The sequence below is a fragment of the Raphanus sativus genome, chromosome 9, assembly GCF_000801105.2.
Source record: "Raphanus sativus cultivar WK10039 chromosome 9, ASM80110v3, whole genome shotgun sequence".
In the NCBI taxonomy this organism is placed as follows: Eukaryota; Viridiplantae; Streptophyta; class Magnoliopsida; order Brassicales; family Brassicaceae; genus Raphanus; species Raphanus sativus.
The window spans coordinates 34,172,109-34,187,953 of record NC_079519.1 but is presented as its reverse complement, the minus strand read 5'-3'; the positions used below and the strand labels follow the sequence as shown (position 1 = coordinate 34,187,953).

The 15,845-nt window shown below is 34.4% G+C and overlaps 4 protein-coding genes across 5 annotated transcripts; 2 read left to right on the top strand and 2 right to left on the bottom strand.

Moving 5' to 3' along the window:
- Positions 1–1,262: 1,262 nt before the first annotated feature.
- On the top strand, positions 1,263–3,897 carry LOC108826782 (putative UDP-arabinose 4-epimerase 4). 2 transcript variants are annotated; one of them, XM_056993891.1, is made up of 11 exons: positions 1,263–1,519; positions 1,673–1,763; positions 1,868–1,992; positions 2,083–2,196; positions 2,280–2,387; positions 2,471–2,562; positions 2,670–2,811; positions 2,884–2,978; positions 3,060–3,189; positions 3,266–3,410; positions 3,533–3,897. In XM_056993891.1, the coding sequence occupies exons 2-11, from the start codon at positions 1,703–1,705 to the stop codon at positions 3,757–3,759; spliced, it is 1,239 nt and encodes a 412-aa protein (XP_056849871.1). In that variant the 5' UTR covers positions 1,263–1,519; positions 1,673–1,702; the 3' UTR covers positions 3,760–3,897. The 2 variants fall into 2 exon arrangements, with proteins under 2 accessions (XP_056849871.1, XP_018455641.1); XM_018600139.2 differs by having other exon boundaries at positions 1,665–1,763.
- A 187-nt stretch (positions 3,898–4,084) lies between these two features.
- Positions 4,085–4,593, bottom strand: LOC108826783 (uncharacterized). Its single transcript, XM_018600140.2, has one exon. The coding sequence runs from the start codon at positions 4,547–4,549 to the stop codon at positions 4,193–4,195; it is 357 nt and encodes a 118-aa protein (XP_018455642.1). The 5' UTR covers positions 4,550–4,593; the 3' UTR covers positions 4,085–4,192.
- A 680-nt stretch (positions 4,594–5,273) lies between these two features.
- LOC108825649 (vacuolar protein sorting-associated protein 2 homolog 2-like) lies at positions 5,274–7,412 on the top strand. The gene is made up of 10 exons (XM_018598978.2): positions 5,274–5,483; positions 5,865–5,909; positions 6,027–6,061; positions 6,135–6,185; positions 6,292–6,396; positions 6,484–6,555; positions 6,631–6,702; positions 6,809–6,925; positions 7,033–7,106; positions 7,199–7,412. Exons 1-10 carry the CDS (start codon positions 5,450–5,452, stop codon positions 7,257–7,259), a joined length of 666 nt encoding a protein of 221 aa, XP_018454480.1. The 5' UTR covers positions 5,274–5,449; the 3' UTR covers positions 7,260–7,412.
- A 629-nt stretch (positions 7,413–8,041) lies between these two features.
- LOC108826316 (plasma membrane-associated cation-binding protein 1-like) lies at positions 8,042–9,959 on the bottom strand. Its single transcript, XM_018599696.2, has 5 exons — positions 9,834–9,959; positions 9,383–9,525; positions 9,207–9,296; positions 9,044–9,128; positions 8,042–8,663 (listed from the first exon to the last, which is right to left on the bottom strand). The coding sequence occupies exons 2-5, from the start codon at positions 9,497–9,499 to the stop codon at positions 8,194–8,196; spliced, it is 762 nt and encodes a 253-aa protein (XP_018455198.1). The 5' UTR covers positions 9,500–9,525; positions 9,834–9,959; the 3' UTR covers positions 8,042–8,193.
- Positions 9,960–15,845: the final 5,886 nt, after the last annotated feature.

Sequence of the window (15,845 nt, the reverse complement as noted above, 5' to 3'; positions counted from 1 at the left end):
CATTGCATAAGTAAATGTAACAGTATATGATGGATATGTTTACTCTACTTATTATAAACTAGACTTGAGTTAAAAACTCATAAACCTTGTTTTACAAGAGAAGCCTTTTGTATTCTCTTGTGTCAAAAGAAAAAAAGAATATAATACACGTTTACACTTTACTTGATAAAAAGAAAGAGAAAATACACTTTACTTTAGATGAAAATTAGAAGTCGCGTATATGTGTGACACTGAAAAGGTTAATGCAAAATGAAGTTGACAAAAACAAAGAGGGATCAAATCATTTGATTTGACCACGATGGCTAAACACGTTAGATGGTTGGGCAATCGCTACAACTAAGCAGCCTCACCTATTTTATAATCAATTATTTGTATCATATTATAATTATTTGTAGTGAAATTATTTTAAAAGTTAACTCTTGGTTGCTTTGATTAAACAATAGTTTTTTTAAAACAAGTTACGTACACACTCTATACGTTGGCTTCTAAATTATAAAACCAAAATAATAGATCGGGCTTAGGTTAGGTGGCCTTAAAAAGAAACCATTCTAGTTCTTCGTTTATTAGGTAGTACTATATTGGAATTTGGAATAAGAACAAACTTAGAAAAAACACCATATCGGATTATAAAGCCAACATAACCTTGGCACTATTATTTATTTATATTAACTCGTAATTTTTCAATCTATTGATTATTTTTGGATTTATCTTGACATGTAACATGTTTGCTAGATGTAACGTATAGTATTTGCTACGTTGGAGTTGATAGGCGCGGTGAAAACAATACATGTCGTTGCAAATAGATATATAAAACATATAATTATCTCTTTTCAAAAAAAAAATTATCTTCCTTATAGTGTTTGCTATTTCAGATTTTCTTAATTATACATAATAAATACAGTTTCTAAAAGTGATTTAAAGTAAGTAGATTCTAAAAGTTGAAATAGTAAGAGCTTTTTGTTAGAAAATATTTAAGCATTTATGAAATAAAAATCATAATAGTGTCATGTTTCAAAGTCAACGAAAATATTTCCAATTGCCTCAATCCCTCCATATTAGATGCATGTTCATGGATGTAAAGCTTGTAAATTTGATTTAAACATTTACTGATATAAGGAGATAAATATCTAAATCCGTGAAACAAATAAAATAAAAGATTTGTACCAAAAAGAAGATAAGTATTAAAAATGATTTTTGTTAAAAAAAGTATTTAAAAGATTTCCTATTTATAAACCAAATATTTTAATATATAAAAAAACACGTAACCGAAGTGATAGAGAAAGAGAGTCTCGGCTAGGTCGTAGTCGTGCCCTCGTTTTGCAGTTCACGTTTCCTCTCTTGAGTTTCTTCGTCTTCTTCCTCCTCTTCTTTTATCGTCATATATGCTCTTTCCCTCTCTCTCTTCATCACTCTCTCCTACACGGGTTTCTCTCACACTCTGCTAATAAACATCGCGCGTTACGCATTCTAACCATCTTTCAAAGCCTTCCTGTGTTTCTTGTCTTCTCACAAGTATCAGGTGAATAGATTAATGATTTAACATCATCATCATCATCATCATCAATTATATATATATAGCTTAATGATTTAACATCATCATCATCATCATCATCAATTTTTTCCACTCTGATCATTTTCACTCTTTTCTTGGCTTTGGTCTCAAGTCTCTGTTTGAGAAACAGAGCAATTTTGAAGTGTTTCAATGCTAACTTTTTTTGGAGTTAGAAATCAACGAAGAAACTCAAGACCTTTGTCTGTAGGAGGTAGAGAGATTATTAAATCAACAAAAGTTTTTTTTTCCATGTTCCATCTTTCAGAGAAAGAGAGACTTCTGATTTTGGTTTTCTATTTTCTTTTCTAAATGTAGATATGGATTACTTAGAACCCAAAACAATGAACAATCTACTGGGAAAGCTTCTCTTATTAGCTTCTCTAGTAGTCTTAGCCATCATTGTGATCGGTCGATCTTCAAGCTTCACATCACCGAGCGTGGTATCCCCATCAACTCATACTAAAAAAGAACTTATAAATTTTATATTTTGTTAATGTTTTTTCTGCGATCTTTTTCTTGTGTTCTTTCAGTTTTCTCAAAGAGAGGAAGGAGTGACTCATGTGTTAGTCACTGGTGGAGCTGGCTATATCGGTTCACATGCCGCTTTAAGGCTGCTTAAAGATTCATACCGCGTAACCATTGTGGTAATTATAAGTCTTTTTTTTAATACTAGTTTCAAAGTTTTACTAACTTTTTGATGACTTTTGAACTTTTGATATCTCAACAGGACAATCTCTCCCGTGGGAATCTTGGTGCGGTTAAGGTTTTACAGAGATTGTTCCCACAAACTGGAAGACTACAGTTCATTTACGCTGATTTAGGAGATCCCGCAGCTGTATGGTTTTATAACCTTTGACAGTTTGTTAGCCTTTGAAGCATACAAGTTTTGGTTTTGGTTCCTAACATATACAATTTCAGGTCGAGAAAATCTTCTCAGAGAACGCCTTTGACGCTGTGATGCATTTTGCTGCGGTAGCTTATGTTGGAGAAAGCACTCTTTATCCTCTAAAGTACAGTCCTCATTCGTCTATATACACTTTATACAATCTTACACATCACTTCAAGAATATGTTTTAGTGGTCGGTCTTACTTTAATGTTAATGGTTGATTGTTGTAGATATTACCATAACATTACATCAAATACATTAGGAGTTCTTGAAGCTATGGCTAGACATAAAGTTAAGAAGTTGATATATTCTAGCACTTGTGCTACTTATGGAGAGCCTGAAAAAATGCCGATTACTGAAGATACTCCACAGGTAAGCAGCCTTGAGTTTGCATCATTTTTACTAATCCCATACAAACCCAATTTTTTTTTTTTTTGTATTTAGGTCCCGATTAATCCTTATGGAAAAGCTAAAAAGATGGCAGAAGATATGATCTTGGATTTCTCTAAGAACTCTGACATGGCGGTTATGATCTTAAGGTTAGGTTCATAGAATACTCTTTTTATATTAAGGTTTATAAAACAATAATGCAAATGTTGACGAATTTTATGAACTTGCAGATACTTCAATGTGATTGGTTCAGATCCAGAAGGTAGACTAGGAGAAGCTCCGAGACCCGAGCTTCGGGAGCAAGGACGGATCTCCGGTGCTTGTTTTGATGCAGCTCGGGGCTTCATCCCCGGACTGCAAGTAAAAAGAAATTCAAGAAGTATACAATTGTTTTATTTGTTTGCAAAAACCTTTAACATGAAATGGTTTTTGATAGGTCAAAGGAACGGACTACAAAACATCGGACGGGACTTGCATTAGAGACTATATAGATGTTACTGATCTCGTGGATGCTCACGTGAAGGCTCTCCAAAAAGCTCAGCCTCGCAAAGTCGGTATCTACAACGTTGGAACCGGAAAAGGTCTTGACTAAAACATTTTCATTGGAAAAAACAAACTCTAACCACCTTAATTAATTCCATCGCCTAAGATTTTAGTTACAGTTTACATTACATTAAATGGTTCTTTGGTTTTGGTTAAACAGGAAGATCGGTTAAAGAATTTGTGGAGGCGTGTAAGAAGGCAACAGGAGTAGAGATCAAAGTGGATTTCCTGCCCCGGCGACCAGGAGATTACGCAGAGGTTTTTAGTGACCCGACAAAGATTTTGAGAGATTTGAATTGGACTGCTCAATACACTAATCTTCAGAATAGTCTTCAAGTTGCTTGGAGGTGGCAAAAGATTCATCCTCATGGATATGCTTCGTACTGAAAAAAACAGAGAAAAAACACCACCTGTAAAATTTTATTGTTTCTTTTTTCTTAAATTTTCATTTCATGAATTTGCATAATGTTTTGAGGGATTCTATATATTATACAGAAAATATATATTGTGACTGGTTATCTGTAAGAGCATAAGGAACTAACAAAATGTGGCTAACACAACTATATTTTGCATTTTCCAACTCAACGAAACGTATTGTCCTTCTTATGTAGGTTTTGAAGACTAATTGCCATTTCTTTGTGGGATCAATAGCTCAGATTCGGTGATATTTAACTAGACTGAGAGTAGGTGTTCTACTAATAATGCAACAGTCTGCGGTTTTAACCTCACTTTTCCATCAGTATCAACGCTTAATGGCACACAAATTTTTAAGTGTTCGATGAAAAATATATTTTTAAAACACACAAGTAAAATGCTAAATTCAGGCGTTTCCTCCATCTTTTTTGGCTTTGCTTGGGGGAGAAGGTAACTTCTCTGATTCCTCTTGAGCTCCAGATGGGTTTGTTGGAATATTAGGGTTAACCATTGTGAAAGGTGGGTAGTAGGGGATAGGCCAGCCCTTTATTGGAAACTTGTGGTTGAAGAATCCAGCAATCATGGATTTTGCATGGTCGATCTTGGCCATTGAAGACGAATCATCATCGATTATGGTTTGAGCTGATGTTGGTTGTGATTGCGGTTTTGGGGCACGAGAGGAGAGTGCTGGTTGAGAATTGAGAGACAAGAAGAGGAGGAGGAGGAGTTGACATAGAGAAGAAGCCTTTGAGTTTTTTGACATTGTTGCTTGGTGTTTTTAAGCTCTTGTGTTGTGATTGTGGGTGTCTATGGGGGTTCATTTATAAGCAGTGATTATGAGATTGGAGAAGGGATGTATTAGATGAGAAAAATGATGGTGTTCTTAAACGTGGGGTTTCTACTTGTCACCTACATCAGTTTCCGAACTAAAGCTACATGATTTGAGCATGACCATGCGGGAGGCATGATTTGTGGGTATATTCAGATTGGCGGACAAGAATCAAGTGGTTTCGTTAGCAAAGTAACACACAAGGCAAATGGTTAAACGCTTACACAATCTGATGACTACACTCAAGAAAGCAAATATAAAAATTATATCCGGAATCTAGTAATCAATTAAAATATACCGTCCTTTTCAAATGGTGGGTCAAAGTTTTTTTTTTTTGATCGAAGTTAAGTTATCAATTATTGATGTATCACCAATATAACCCGTTAACACAATTTGCCTAAATATAATTTTTTGTTAGACTGAAGGCATGATTTGCCTAAATACATTTGCTTCTGGTTATTTATAACAATTTGTCTCAAGTACATTTGTTCCATTCTTATAGCATTATCAGTTATGACAGCAATTTGTTTATAGACCAGTCAGAGTCTTTGTCGGTTCCCATAACATAACCAAAAAAAAAGTATAAATGAAAAGAAACAATAACGGTGGATAAAGAAGGAATATTAGGTAGATCTGAGGAATCTGTAACGGCTAGTTCCAAAGTATCGTTTGTATTAGGCTGAGCACGCTCTTCCATACCACTTTCACACTCACAACACATAGAGAGAGAAGAAAAAGAAACCTTTTTGCCTTTCACATTCACTCATCTCTCTAAGATCACTTTACTCTGATTTAGGGTTTCTCTCATAAACACGAGGAGACAATCAATCCGCGATGAACATTTTCAGGAAGAAGACTACTCCCAAAGGTAAAAACTTTACCCACCACCATCATCGCTCTCAAATGTTGTTTTTTCTGGAAATTTCTTCTGCAAATCAGCTAAAATTGCAAAGCTTTCTGTTGATGAACAAACTTGATCTGAATAAAAGTTGACACCTTTAATCGTTATTCGTGGTCAAAATTGAATCTTTGGGTGTGGGTATGTGTTAATTTTGATGAGTTCTTATTTTCCATAAATGGGTATACGATTGCTCAAAGTTAGATGTGTAATTGCTTTGAGAGCTCGAAAAAAGGGAAACTAGTAAGCTGCCCAGATCTTGTCATTTATGTGCTTTGGGTTTCCTTTTGTGGATACTTGTTTCTGATTGGATAGAAAAGTTGTGATATTTTGTTCTGATTATTACTGCAGATGCTCTTCGCACCAGTAAGAGAGAAATGTCTGTGGCTACAAGAGGTATGTATAGCTTAACCTCTCTGAAATGTTTTCTAAAACAAACCAATAAGCAACAAAAAAAAAAAGAAGCTAAGCTTTTGGGCTCAATGTTTTAAAAATATTACAATGGCGTTACAGGTATCGAACGAGAGATTTCATCTCTTCAGATGGAGGTAAATAAACATATATGGTAGTAGACATAAGTTTTCTTTACGGTTTAATTGACATTGGTCAAGTCACAATCAGGAGAAGAGACTAGTTGCTGAGATCAAGAAAACTGCTAAAACTGGAAACGAGGCAAGTAGCTTTCCCCTCTTTACTTAGCTTGTCTTCTTTCTTCTCTTCTAAGTTTTGTTTCTTTTATTTTTGATTTTTTTTTTTGCATTAAAACATGTTTGGATAGGCGGCGACGAAAATTTTAGCACGTCAACTTGTTAGATTGAGGCAACAGATTACAAACTTACAGGGAAGCCGTGCTCAGATTAGGGGTGTAACCACTCACACACAGGTTAGGTTTACTTCTTCCTTTTAAACTAGTAGTTCGATTAGAATAATAATTAATCACTGTTTTTCTTGGTCTTTTCTCTTTGGTTAGGCTCTGTATGCGAGCACTTCGATTTCTTCTGGTATGAAAGGTGCAACCAAAGCTATGGTTGCTATGAACAAGGTAATAATGATATGCTAGTTTTGGTTTTAATGCTCAGTACTTGTAAACTTCTTCATTCGCACTTTATATTTTCAGCAAATGGCACCAACCAAGCAAGCCAAAGTGATTAAGGACTTCCAGAAACAGTCTGCACAACTAGACATGACGGTAAAAGGATATATATAAATCTCTTTGATCTTTAGTTTCTTTCTATCAGGCAGTCAATCAAATGTTACTTGGTTTGTTGTTTTATGATGTTGTTGTGTGGTTGCAGATAGAGATGATGTCAGAGGCAATTGATGAAACACTTGACAAAGATGAGGCGGAAGAAGAAACAGAAGACCTCACTAACCAAGTTCTTGATGAGATTGGTGTTGGAGTTGCATCTCAGGTCAGGTTTCTCTCCCAATGGGGATCGTCTCGTTTTTCTTTTCTTTTCACAGGTTTAGTCAAAAAGTAAAAAAAAAAAAATGTCTCTGTTTCATTTGTTTGAAACAGTTATCTTCAGCTCCAAAAGGTCGGATCGCTACAAAAACTGCAGCTCCTCCTGCTACCACTGCCAACAGCAACAGGTATTGTGAACTCATATTTGTTTTGGTCATTATAAATTCTAGTGAAGAAAAATTAAGAAAACTCTTTGCATAATTTTTTTTAAAACTTGCAGCTCTGAATCAAGTGAAGTGGATGAGCTTGAAAAGAGGTTGGCTTCACTGCGAAGAATCTGAGAGTCAGCTTTTTTTATGCATGCTTCTGTATGATTAAATAAAAAAAATAACAGCTTCCCTTTTTTTTCTTTCTCTTTTGCTTGTTGTGATCTCTGTATAAATCTGCTGAAACTTATTATGGAGGAAGCTTAATTGACCCTTTCCCATGCAAAATTTGTTTCTCCGTATCTCCAAAATCACACACTTACGTGTCAGGTGACAACTTGTGTGGTACACTGGTACTTGAGTGATATCCGGATTTGCGGATGCTTGGTTTATAGATGATCTGCTACGACAAACAAATAAAAAAGTAGAGGATGTAGGGGGGAGTTTAAAAACATGTACGTATAGTAGCATAAAAGGAAGTGGCACATCAGTTACGTGGTGGTTGTTTTCAGACAATGGAGTTGAGGTCTACTAGTTTGGAAATCACTCTGTATGTTTAAGTGAAGAAGCTTTCAGTAGTTCACAGTACTGTTTGACAGAGATTGTGGTTATCACGTCATCTTTGAGACAACTTTTTTTTTTTTTTTTTTTGGAACGCTTCTTTGAGACAACTACTAACTTATTATTACCTTCCTCTTCGTTAATTTTTCTTTTTGGGTAAGCTAGCCTCTAGAAACAACTTTAAATCCGGAGCAAAACTAAAAATATACTTACAAAATTAAATTTTTAGCAGGTGCATTATCAACATTTTATATATTGGTACTTCAAAATTTTTTTAGAACATTTTACATGTTAGAACAGAGAGAGTAAAAAGATAAAAATTAGTTTAATGAAAACTGGTGAAAAAATAAAGTTGGATCTTTAAATATACAACTCAAGCAAGCAAATTAATACATATAATATCCACATGTATAATAAATAGATTTAAAAAACAAAATAATATCCACACAAAGCAGGCAATGTTTTTTTTTTGAATAAAGAAATGTACCATGAATAATATTTAAACCTTTTATGGCTCAGCCGCCAGAGTCACGGGAGCCTTTGCCGGAGTTTCAACCACCGGAGCTGCTGTGACAATGGTCGACGGAGTTTCAGCCTCAGGCGCCACGGCAACAACTTCTTTGTTCACCTCTTCCACGGCTGGCTTCTTCTCTTCCACTGCTTCCTTCTTCTCCTCTTCCACGGCTGACTTATTCTCCTCATCAGCGGCAATGACAGGAATAATTGCGGGTAGAACCTCTTCTTTCTTCTCTTCAACTGTTTCTTTCTCTTTCTCGGCGGTTGCAATTTCATCTTCCTTGGCCTGTTTGGTGTCTTCTTCTTTGGACGGTTCTTCGGTTTTCGCGACTTCTTCCACATTTTCCATCTCTCGTGACTTCTCCTCCACCGGGAGAAACACACATACTTTCTCAAATATGAACGTCACTGGTCCGGAGCTAGTAGATAAAAGTTCACATGCATCCTTTGATCCAGGGAATCCTGAATTTCACATTCACATTAAAAGATTTTATTTACTCATATTTTATATTAAATTTATAACCTTTTTAATATACATTAGTGTATTCATCTACTTTGATTCAATGGTCATCGTGATCTAAAACTAGTATCCAAAGAGTATACCAAGATAATGTTCGAAAAAGATACAGACATCTCTGTATTTTCATATTTTTAAGTATTTTGATAATCAGGTCACTGGAACATCTACTAGAATAAATGAACTTACAACTGGGACGAATTTGATAATTCAGATAATTCGAATAACTCATCCCAAAACGGATGGTCGTCCTAGTAACCATGAAATATATTATGTCCAAAAATTAGTTGCTAACCCGGTTTTAGCTAAATTTAAAAGTACGTACCAATTTCAACAAGTGCCTCGAGGAATTTCTGCACTTCGGCAGAGTGTTTCGTTAAACCATCTTCTTTAGGCTCCCTCACCAAAGCCTACAAATACATAAATTAAATCCAGTACATAAAGCTAATCGCTAGTGTTTAGAATAAATTTTTAAGATCATTAAACACCTTGAGTTCAGCAGACGTGGCTTCATAGATATCCAAGACCCTGGGTTCCAGTTCTGTCTTTTTCTCCTCAATCTCCTTGTTGATTGCTTCCTATTAATAGAAGAAAAAATAAATTAAGATATCGGAATAAAACACACACATGTATTAATGTAGTTACAATTTATAGATCTAAATACCTTAGAATCATCAAAGGCTGGGGTCTTGCTAGCCTCAGCAACAACATCCTTGTTTGTTGGGCTTCTCTCGAACAATTTCTTCATTGTTGGAACAATCTTCGATTTCCAGTAACCCATATCTTTTTGTGTAATTGATATTAATCCTGCAACCCAAAAAAGGACATATTAGACTTTTATATATAGTTTACGGTTACAGGAGGAACATGACGGAAACAAAAGTCTTAACTTTTAACCTTGGAGTTACGATTCAAAGTTTAAGCAAAAAAAAAACATGGAGTTACGCTATCAGAACGAGACAAGATCATCTGATTCATATACATAAACCTTTGTTTTAACTTTTAACACATGGTTTACGTATTTAGCTCCCTAGTTCTATTATTCTCAAACAAACGTAATAACGAGTATTGAAAAAAGAAAACCGCATATTTTCACGTCTAATGATGAAACTTACTTGAGATGAAGATTTCTGGAGGCTCTTCGTCCTTGTTCTTAATTCTCCAGCTGATTTTTTTTGTTGGCTTCTCTGATTTTTAAGAAGCTCTCTACGTATTATACTAGGGATAATTTTCTGATCACCTTTGCTTTTCTTCCAAAGACGTAACTGCCCCTTTCTAATTTCCATCGTTGTCTATTTTTACCCGTTGGTGCCAGAACCGATTATGTTGGCTGGCCCGCAAGTTCCGTTAATAATAGTAAACAGGAATCGATTACATAATTCCAATTCGAGACATGCTTTTCTTTTGTTATATATTTTCTAAGGTTTGATGGAGTAATTCTGTGTGGAATATGAATCTAACTTTAGTATTATTGTCACTAGGTACTTAGTCTATGTGGGGAATGCTGATGGAATTGTTGCTTTATATGAAGCATGAGGAGATGGAATTGTTGCTTTATATGATTTATAGTGGAGTAAAGAGTTGTGATAAATTTGTATATTAGCTTTTGTTTTTGACTTATCTTGTTGACCTCGATTATCATTTGATCTAATAAAATAACTTGTGGAGAAAAAAAAATTATAAACGTAGTTTGTAGATTATTTTACACGCATGCGACCGCACTTGTCTAAAGTGAACTCTCTATACTTTGAAATTCTTTGTGGGAAGGTGCATCGTCGGTACATCGTTGGAGATTGTTTATTTAAAAAAAATCACATTTTTCATGTCAGTTCCTTCTAATAATTGTAATTTTTGACGGCATGTTTTAAATGGTTACATTTCTAAGTTCTAAAATGGGTTTAACCAGTGGCGGACCCATATGGAAAATATAGGGTGCAGCTGCAACACCTTAAATATATAAACGTGATTTGTTAAGCTAGTACAAGTGAAATTCTTTAGTTTTGCTGGTGTATTCTCTTCTGTTGACTCACCTTAAACCTAGGTTCAATATCAGTTTGACACACATTTTTTCTTCTTTTTAATATGTATTTCAAGCCCATTTATATTCTGACTCAGGTTTAAAATACTCCTGGGTCCGCCACTGAGTTTAACATGTACTTTCATTCGTTTTTATGTATGTGCTAATGTATTGTGTATATTTTTAAAGATGTCAACAGTATATGGATTTATGATGTCGTAACTATTTACTCATTGGAAAAAGAAACTTACTAAATTGTAGATATTTTATTAGATACAATAACTTTACATATGCAATTTATATCATCCAATCGTTTTGGGGTAATTCTAGCAAAGTTATTAGGTTATATTTTGTTGTTTATGTTCAAATTTATTTTTCAAAATATTGGCTGTGAGTCAGTTAATTATTGGATTTTTATGAATGCTTTTATTATTTTTAACTTGAGTTATAAGATGAAACAATTAAAGATATATTACTCTAAAATAGCGATATGAACAAGCAGTATCCAGTCTTTTAAAATGCCCAAGGTTTTTGCCAATTTTTTCAGTAGATGTGATCTTATGAGGATGCATACGTACCATTTTCCATTATTTTGATAGAATTAAACTTGTTTAACAATATATTAATGGTAAAAAAAATTTGTGTTTCTTTCTGAACATGTTCGAATGGAATGAATTAAGAATATGAAGAATTATGAAAACCCATCAACTAAAAAACTTATTAAGAATAGAATGAATTAAGAATATGATAAATTATGAATTAAGAATATGATGAATTAAGAATATCATAAAATGAGCAAGAGGGGCTGCTAGAACCGCAACCAAAGTTACTATGTTCATCACATTACAATAACATTTATACTACTAGTCTACTTGAAAGAACCCTAATACACATGGATTTATAACATCTATTGGGTTTGTGTCTTGGTTTGTCTTGGGCTTGGACTTGAGCTTTACTAGCTTATTCTGGGGGAACTTCTGAAAGCATTTCTTGATGTTCTAGGGCTTGAAAGGGAGGTGGAGGAGCTTGATTCGCCGTTGTTTCTGGTAAGTTAATAATCTCTCTCTCTCTCTCTCTCTCTCTCTCTCTCTCTCTCTCTCTCTCTCTCTCTCTCTCTCTCTCTGTTTTGTTGAAATGTCTATACTGAAACAGAGGATCATTCTCTTGTACTGCAGATAGTGAACATCCTCTTCTTCATGATCTACGAGCTAGCGAGATTGGTATATGTAGCCTTCTTTGTAGCCTTCTTTGTAGCCTTCAAGCTCGTTGTAGCAGTTCTTAAAGCAATTGTTGGACCCTCCTCTTCTGGAAGTGATTTACGATTTTGATGAGTATGATGAGTTTTTTCAGTTTGATGAGCTTGATGCTCCAACACGCACTCCTCCACTTCCTCCACACCTTCTTCTTGAGACTCTACCCCTCTCGACCATGGCTGAGAGCACTGAGAGTAAATTTTTCCTTTCTCATATTCCTCCTTTTACACTTAGTATATAGATATTTTAACATGATTTTTTTCTTGGCAAATAGATGTACTATTTGCCTCGAGCCTTTCAAAAACTGGAGAACAGGCTAGGACTCTCTGTTGCAACCATCTCTTCCATGCTTTATGTGTTGACCAGTGGCTCCTGTCTGAACATGGGTAACTAATTGAAACATCAAACTCCTTTCTCCTTACTTTCTTTTTTTTTTCCTAATGAATTGTTTCCTTTTTTTCTAATGATTTTTGCAGTGATTGTCCTCTTTGCAAACGAGCCATTGTCTAAGAACACATAAGTGGTGAGTCACAATATCTACATAAACGAGAAATTCTATGTATTCTTTCAATCTTTCCACTGTATATAACACATCCATGAGAAACTCTATGTGCTCTTTCAATCTTTCCATTGTGTATAACACACCCATGAGAAACTCTATGGAGTGTGTATTCAAGTGAGAGTTTTAGGTGATTTGTATTATTTAAATATGAATTTTTAAAACTCATTTAAAATGTACTGTTATTGAACTTGATATTTAGTAAAATACTCCAAAATCCATTATTATTGAAAATATTTTAAGTTATAGAGTTTTAAAATTTTCAGGTGATTTAAGGTGTTTGAGTGCAGTTTCTTAGTTTAAAAAAATCAAAACTCAAATCTCATGGTTCTATATGATATTGTAGAGTAGTTTAACAAAATCACTTAAATCTCTTCAACTTATTGAAATCATCTAAAACTTTATTGAAAATCAAATCACATCAAATGTTAAATTGAATACACCCTCATATGTGTTCTTTCAATCTTTCCATCCACTTTGCAAAGTATCCTAAAATCATAATATCCATTACTTTTTTCTTTCAAAATAATGTAATACCTTTCAATAACAATGGATTTGATGTAAGTTTTTAGAATTGTTAATTGAATAACATGAGATTTACAAGTGTTTCTAGTGATTTAACATCATTCCATATTCAATAACAAATGATTTGAAAAGAGTTTCTAAAATCCTAAGTTGAATAACAAGGTATTTTAAAATATTCTAAAATCATATTTTCAATACACCCCCCTTACATAAGATATTTGATCAAATATAAATATTGTTAAACATATATTGAAAAATATACATTTTTCTGTCTTATAGCTAATTAAACTCATTTTCTGCTAAGTTGGATCCTCTGTTTTTCATCTGGATGTTGATACTCATTGCCAATGAAAGCTCTACAAATAAAAACAATACCGTAACAGAATAGCCTGGAAGAAGCACCTTATACGTTGTGCTCAAGTCTTCACCGCAAGTGTTGAGGCATCAGGAAGAAGCGCCAAGTGGAAACGATTATATTCACAGAGCTGAAACCAATTAGTTAGAGCCATCAAGTCCCCAAGTTTAACCTTAACCAAAGGCTTCTGAAACAATGAAAGTTAAGCAAGCTTAAGGCTACTCTATGTGTTCTTTGATGATGATGTCAATGCAATGAGACATATTATCATAGCCATCGATCCATTACTTTGCAAAGTATCCTAAAATCAGATCCATTATTTTTTCTTTTAAAATAATGTATACCTTTCAATAACAGTGGATTTGATGTAAGTTTTTAGAATTGTTAACTGAATAACATTAGATTTACAAGTGTTTCTAGTGATTTTACATAATTCTATATTCAATAACAAATGATTTGAAAAGAGTTTTAAAAATCCTTAGTTGAGAATAACAAGGGATTTTAGAATATTCTAAAATCATATTTTCAATACCCCCCTCCTTTAAATAAGATATATTTGATAAAATATAAATATTGTTAAAGTTCCAGCAAATTTTACTCTAATTAAAAACTAAGAAAAAAAGAATACTGCATACAATTATAAATATAAACTTCATATGACAATGATTAACCAACGAAACTCTTTCATGTGACAATGATTTTAATGACCAAAACCACACTCATTGGATGGCAATAAAGTTATGTAAGATATTTAGAAAATTGGTGTAAGCAGTTAAAGATAGCCGGGAGAGCAAACCTTGACCTTATCAAATGGGCAAGAGCAGGTCAAATGCCTAACTTTGATGAGTATGTAGAGGCTGGTGGGGCTGAGATTGGTTCGTACGCAACCATGGCATGTTCTATTATGAGACTTGGAAAGATCAGTAAGAAGGAAGATTTTGAATGGCTTGTAAGTTCGAGATACAGCGAGAACAGACGGCACAAAATAATTCCAAGAACAATTATCTCTTTATTAAGAATCACTGAAACAATCTTTTACAAAGACTTGTCAAATCCGAATTACTCAACGCCACACACGGCTTGACACAGATCAATTCTTAATCTACCCTTATGAGAAACCAACTCCTGTTGATCACCTCTACAAATCACTCACTGTCTGAAACCCCAAAGTTGCTGCTATGTTTCCGTGAGAATTACAACGTCAAAAGCTCTAACCCTAATTCTAGGAAAAAGCCACAATATATATTAAATAATATTTTCCTATTATCTAATATAATATTTTCTATATTTTAGCATCACCAAATCTTCAAATTTGTGATCTAATCACGCTCCTTTAATGCATATTTCGTCAACCAAATATATAGAAATATTCCATATCATCACATCTTGATATTTTCTTTTTATTCTTCGAAGCGTGTGTCACACACCATCATGTGTGTGTAACACAAGTACACGAACCAAAACTTCACCACTGCAACAGCTTCTCAAGCTCCAAGTTCTTGAGCTTACATTCTCCCCCTTTTTCACTGAGTTTTACAACTCAAGCCTAAGAACAATATGCATCATACATACCACCAAAGTACTAACTTAAACTCCCCCTGAATTAAGTATCATCTCCCCCTGCTTGAGTGAAAAACTCTTTGAACAACTTCATGATACTTGTGGGACCATCAAAAACTCTCAGTACCTTCTAGGCCATCGAACTGGTTCTTCAAACTCAGTATATTGATCACCCATTCGATTGTATGACACACTAGTATGCTCGTGTGACACACCTTTCGTAAACTTAGGATACATATCCTTCTTAGCTATCCAAACATGTCCATATCTTCTAGGTTCCACATAACAAAAGTTCATCCTCCAAGCTCGCTCAGTCTGGTTTCTCCTAGAATAACAGAAAGCAACAGTATGTCCGGTCTTACCACAAAAGAGACAGCCATTCATTCGCTTAACAACAATTTTGTTGTCTTGTATCTTTGGAACCACAATCTTTGCTTGAGTTTCATCCTTTTGTTCAGCTGAAACAACTGGGATTGAGCGTTTTACAAACTTGATTCCTTCATTCTTGTCAACCTCTTGTGAAGTCGTCCCTTTATAACCCAAACCCCAACTGATTTTTGGAGACTGCCCAATTGACAAGATATGATCCAGACTTGCTGATCCAGTGTTCAACATTCTCACTTTCTTGTAGTTCTCAGCAAGTTGTCTTTCCAGAAGCTGACTCTTCTCAAGTTCTTGATTCAACAGTTGTTTCATCTGATGAAACTTTATTTCAGACTCTTGTTGAACTTGATTCTGCTCTGTAATAACTCTCTTAAGAGACTGAAGCTTGTCTTCATTATCATCCTCTCTCACCCTACACTTTGATTCACCCTTCGCATCAGTCTGTTCCATCTCTAGGGTGTTGACTTGATCTTT